Source organism: Typha angustifolia, chromosome 4, assembly GCF_048772165.1.
Source record: "Typha angustifolia cultivar Huaian chromosome 4, ASM4877216v1, whole genome shotgun sequence".
In the NCBI taxonomy this organism is placed as follows: domain Eukaryota; kingdom Viridiplantae; phylum Streptophyta; class Magnoliopsida; order Poales; family Typhaceae; genus Typha; species Typha angustifolia.
This window is the reverse complement of record NC_133242.1, coordinates 2,905,003-2,910,398: the sequence shown is the minus strand read 5'-3', so window position 1 is coordinate 2,910,398 and position 5,396 is coordinate 2,905,003. Positions and strand designations below refer to the sequence as shown.

Sequence of the window (5,396 nt, the reverse complement as noted above, 5' to 3'; positions counted from 1 at the left end):
TACTTAATATCTTAAGTTTTTATATCGTTATCTAATATGATATCAGAACTACTCTTTTCGAAGATCATAGATTTAAACCTGAGTGGTCTACTTTTGTTTCTTTTTAACTCTTCGTATCAAGGTACAGACAACTTAAACTTTTGAATCAAATTGTTATCTAACAATGAGCAGCACTCTGCATACAGTATTAGCATCTATCACCATCCTTGAATCGAATCAGACAGGATTCAGACTGTGATATTGACCGAGTAATGCGAGATGTGATCAACATTTTAGGTCCCTTGAACAGAGTATTAGAAAAAAAGAAGCGAGTCTGTCAAAAACAAATGTCAGCAATAATTAAGGTCATTTTACTCATGAACAAGCCGAAGTCACATTTAGAAACAAAAAGGAAGAATTGGAGTCATTACGTACAAATTAAAATGCTGCATGGCTATGGATGATGCTGAATCACATGCCACATACATAGCAGATATGAAACTCAAAGTGACTTGGAAGTTCCACCCTGCTTCAACATAGCCGTTGATCCTGTTATCATGCAAAGCTCGGCGTGGCTCAAAAAAGTATAAAAGCCTGAGTTATTGCCTTGCGAAATGAATATCTCCAACACACTTTGCAATGGTTTCATTGGCCTTCTGAGATTCTACTCTTTCTTCTCTTTTCTTCTTTTCTCTGTCAAAAGAGAAGTCTCTCAAGTCAGTGATCTCCATGACTAAATGGAGCAACTTATGAATATTTTTGGAGTCATAGAACAGCTACAAACTGGCCTTTAAGTTTCACATTTTTCTATGCAGCTCCACCCCTGGACTTTTGCTATGGATGGCATTTGAATGAGGGGATGATGTAACAAGGGGGAGAACAGAGAAGGATGGAGGCTTGGTAAGGAGTGTCAATTGAAGGAAATTAGGTGAAAGGATGAGAAGGAGAATAAGACAGCGATCTTTAGTCCCAACTATTTAGGTCTGCAATATGGATCCTTTCTCTCATTTTATCTTTATGTGAGTTTAGGATCCATTTACATAGTTTTCTTGACAAAAGTTTTACGCTGGCTATCAACTTAATGCAATCCTGCTTTTACGTGGGCTTTGGACCAGCTGTTGAAAGATACCATGGTAGACACAAAGTGGTGGACTTTGAAAGGAGCATAAGAGAGGGATATTGGTTGAAGCAACTTCAGTCATTCCCATGTGGGCAAAGGATGAGAAGATAGTAGCTAAAAATAGGATATTGGTGTTTGGAGGGATTGTTTGTTGTCTCTCCAAATGGCAAAGCTCAGTTAGGAGATGGATAAAAATAGGAGGATGTAAAGTTGAAAAGGAGAGAATTTTAGGTTTTCCCAGAAAATATTGCTCAAAGACTATGCTAGTAGCATACAAGTGAAATACTAACTAGGGCAATGCTGTGTATGATATTTAAGGTAATGTACTGGAAAAAAGTATATATTCATTCAGAACAATCAATTACCTGTCAACATATTCCTTCAGAAGCTCCTTCGCTTGAACCAATTTTGAGAGAAGGTTGCGATACACATCAAGATCTCTATCAACACTTCGTTTGTTTATGTTCAAAGCAGCACAAAGCTGTTGAACAATAAAGCAAGTCAATGCCAGTCAACAGTTGAAAGGTGAATTCATGAAATACTTCAGTTACATATAGAGAACATTTCTTGGAGAACCATGCATCTGAAGGATCAATGAATTATTGCAGTATTTCTAGAATGATCTATGTGTAACATTAAAAAAGATACAAAATTAGTGGAATATAGATAACTTGAAGAGTGGTACCCTATAAATATTTCCATACCTAAAGGTACTAAGGTAGAAAGGTATAAGTACATGTATATGTTTATTAATAGAGTTTTGAGGATAAAAAGACGTGAGGGAGCTTAACCAGAATGGTAAAAGTTTCTACAAATCTATCAAGAGAAATACTAATCATATCCCACTAGAAATTGTGATCTTGCCTTAACAGCTTCAAAAACAGTAAGAATAAACTTTTTCGTAACTGCAGGTGTGAATATTAAGAATCCAAAATTTGTATTTAATCTAAAAGGTATTTCAATTGTAGAACCTACAGATTAGATGATTCTTTTCAAGCCTTAACAATTTTGCCAGATCAATGCCTATTTTTGAGTTTTCTCAACAAGAATGTCTATCTTCAAGATGAAAAGAAGGTGGACCTTGCACATGCTACATGTCCAAGTTATCCTCACAATATCTGTTGATCAGGAGGGGTGCATGATAACCTCAGCATGCTTTGTGGGTAGGCAGGAGATCAAGATATTTGATTGTAGTGAGATGATTGGAGCTTGTAATACTACTTCCAGGAAGAGTATATAGTATCATGAAACCCAGTAGCACAATGAATATCTGAATTAGATAAACAAAAAGAAGAGTATGCCTCTAAATTTTCAATTAGGTTATCAGGGGAAAAAATTTAAAAAGTTGATGGGAGGGCAAATATTTCAGATGTTGAATACAGTAGGATGACATTTTAGCCCTTGTGATGGCATGTCCCAGAAGGACAGCCTACAGATCGGGCATGTTGTAGAAACAGAGAAAAGTAGCTGCACAATGGATTAGCTTAACAAGTTATAGGTCCTTGATGTAAATGGTTTAAGGAAAAATAAGTGCCCAACTTCACCGATGTTTATTGATAATGCAGTAAAAGAAAAAAAAAACAATGGTGATCATTTAAAGAACTATAAATGACTAGCAAAAAGCTAACTGGAAATAAAAAAGACAGAGCTGATGGTAATGCAGATGAAGGCAAGAAAGATTTAACCTTGTCTAAGATTGTTGGTTCGGTTGCATTTGCCAGCTCAAGTAGCCGAAATAGTCCAATTGCAAAGAATCGACTATAGCTGAAGTTTACCGTGCCCTGGGCCCTTTCTGAAATACTTTTCAAAATGTCCTCAATTTCTCCTTCTCTAGAGGAAAATTCTACCAATGATGTAGCAGTCTGAGCGCGTGCCCACTCTTCCAACTTTTGCGCATCAGTTCTGTAATGGACCAATAGACAGCCAAAGTACTTAAAGTGATTGTTGGAACAATGAATCTAACTCTTTGATTGAAGACATGAGACATATTAGACCAATTATCAACATTGTCAAACACATTGTTATGCAATTACAGATTTTCAAAGCTACCACTTCACCAACTTCTAGTACTATCTCATAAACAAGGCAAAATGAGACCAATGTTTGACATTCCTATCTATCTTCATCTAAGTGGCAAAAACATTCCTAGGCTAGTATGCATCAAAATTTAAAAATATAAGTTTTCATGACAATCACTTCTCCGTGAAGAACAACGTGAATGTAGTAACAACTTTGTCCATAGAAGGGAAAGGAAATGTAAACATCAACTAAGTAAGCTTGCTTTATCTTTCATTCTATTGTTAGCAACTTGCAGGTTTTCAAATTTTCATATTGCCTGACTTGTAGCTTTCAATCATAAGCAGGACCAATATCAACAAAAAGAAGCAGAAAGACTAAACTTTATTATGAAATTCATGAACATCTTTTATAGATCACCTGCCTTCTCTTAATATACAAGAGAAGTATACTTAACAGAGGTACGTTATCATTTGACTACCTACCATCATGCAAAGAGCTTATGACCAGTCGTGCCACATAAATGGAGATATAATAAGTTAACTGTTAGAATAGTGTTGCCAGACATTTTTCAAGTTACTGAAGTAACACGGCATTAATTGTCTGAACCTACTGAAATTTAGTAAAGGGTGTGGTGCATCAACGATACAATAGATCGGAAACATCAGTGCTTCAATGATGGTTCAGGGTCATTTCGAGTTAATTTTCCACAAAATTCACCAGAGTCTATGATTGCTAAACTTTTTCATTTATTTTCAATTCACTGTAAATTAAGACTAGACTGACATAACCAGAGTAAAGTTGAGCCAAAAGTGCCAAACAATATTTATGATAACAACCACCTGTACTGTTCAGGATCTTCCTTCAGAGCCTGGATATATGCTCTGAAGATGGCATCTCGATCTTCATTACTAGGGTACCCTTCCATCAGCTGGTCGTAGACGGTGACGAAGCCAAGTGCAAAGACAGGATCATACTGGTAGGTCCTTTTGTACCTCATCAGATGTTGCTGCACAAGGAGTTCTTGTAATACACTGCTGTAAATGCTCGGAATGGGACGCTTATATGACTTGAGAAAGCTCAGCTTTGTTTCGGATACAGGCGGCGGCAAATCTGAGTAAAACAAGAAATATATTAAAGTTCCAAGTTTTGCACTGAAGCATGTTCATCAAAGTTTCTATTATGAAAGAAGCTAAGAAATGCAAGACAACCTCAAACCTTTACTTTACTACGCCTGTGCTAAATTAACCACATGAAAGAAATGCAAGTACTTTTATCAAATGCTTCAGAGATAGGGAAAAAAGTAAAAGATGGCGAAATTTACAAAAGTAAGGGGAAAAATCGAGATTTTTTCCATAAACAAAGCTCACCACTGGAGGCCGCGACACACCGGACCATCATGCGCGAGCTCAATTTGGGGGATTGGAACCTAAATCCATACCGTACAGTGGGATTGGAGAAGGACCCCGGAAAGGGGAGCTTCCTGTCCGAGGCTTGGTGCAGGGAGGCGAATGAGACGGAGGAGGAGATGGCCGCCATCAGGATTAGGGCTCTTTGGACGGAGGAGATTTTTAGAGAGAGAGAGAGAGAGAGAGAGAGAGAGAGAGAGAGAGAGAGAGAGAGAGGGTTGTGGAGCGAGAGGAGTTTATTTTAAGATCTCGCGATGGCTCGTCGACGTCGCCATTGGCGAGAGAGAGAGGCGAGGAGGAGAGGTCAGGAAAAGAGGTCTTATCCCGCTTTCCGAGAAAGCATGAAATCCAATAAGATTTTGAGACGTGTCCGATGCTTGTGACTTGTTGAGATGGACTCCGTGATAGTCACTAGTGATAATGGGTTCGCGCATACGATCCCATGGATCCAAATTCCTCACTCCGTACCCGTTTGTTGCCTTGTGTATGGATCTGCTTATCCGTGTCAAATCCGGTCCGGATAAGCTTATCCAGACACGGATATAGATCCCCCAAACGGACCAGGCTAAGCTCGGATCAAAAATATCATGACTTGATTTTTGGGGATATTTATCATTCAATCCCTTTATTTCTTTTCTTTTTTTCATGTCCCAAAAATATCATGCGTTGATTTTTCTATATTTGTCTATCTAACACCATGAATTAATTTAACCTAATCATTTTCAAATAGACAGTATCAACCCAAAGATTATTACATTAGAACGCCAATGATAATATTTAAAATGTATAACTTACTCTTTTTTCTATCTTCTTCAGTTTTTAAGGGTTATAATCAACATTTATGGTCATGTCATTTTAATCATTTTAGTAAG

General features: G+C 37.5%; 1 protein-coding gene across 1 annotated transcript; it reads right to left on the bottom strand.

Annotated features, from left to right (window-relative positions):
- Positions 1–327: 327 nt before the first annotated feature.
- Positions 328–4,863, bottom strand: LOC140758705 (protein THYLAKOID FORMATION1, chloroplastic). The gene is made up of 6 exons (XM_073094961.1): positions 4,741–4,863; positions 4,486–4,710; positions 3,958–4,228; positions 2,785–3,001; positions 1,465–1,580; positions 328–672 (listed from the first exon to the last, which is right to left on the bottom strand). The coding sequence occupies exons 2-6, from the start codon at positions 4,652–4,654 to the stop codon at positions 579–581; spliced, it is 867 nt and encodes a 288-aa protein (XP_072951062.1). The 5' UTR covers positions 4,655–4,710; positions 4,741–4,863; the 3' UTR covers positions 328–578.
- Positions 4,864–5,396: the final 533 nt, after the last annotated feature.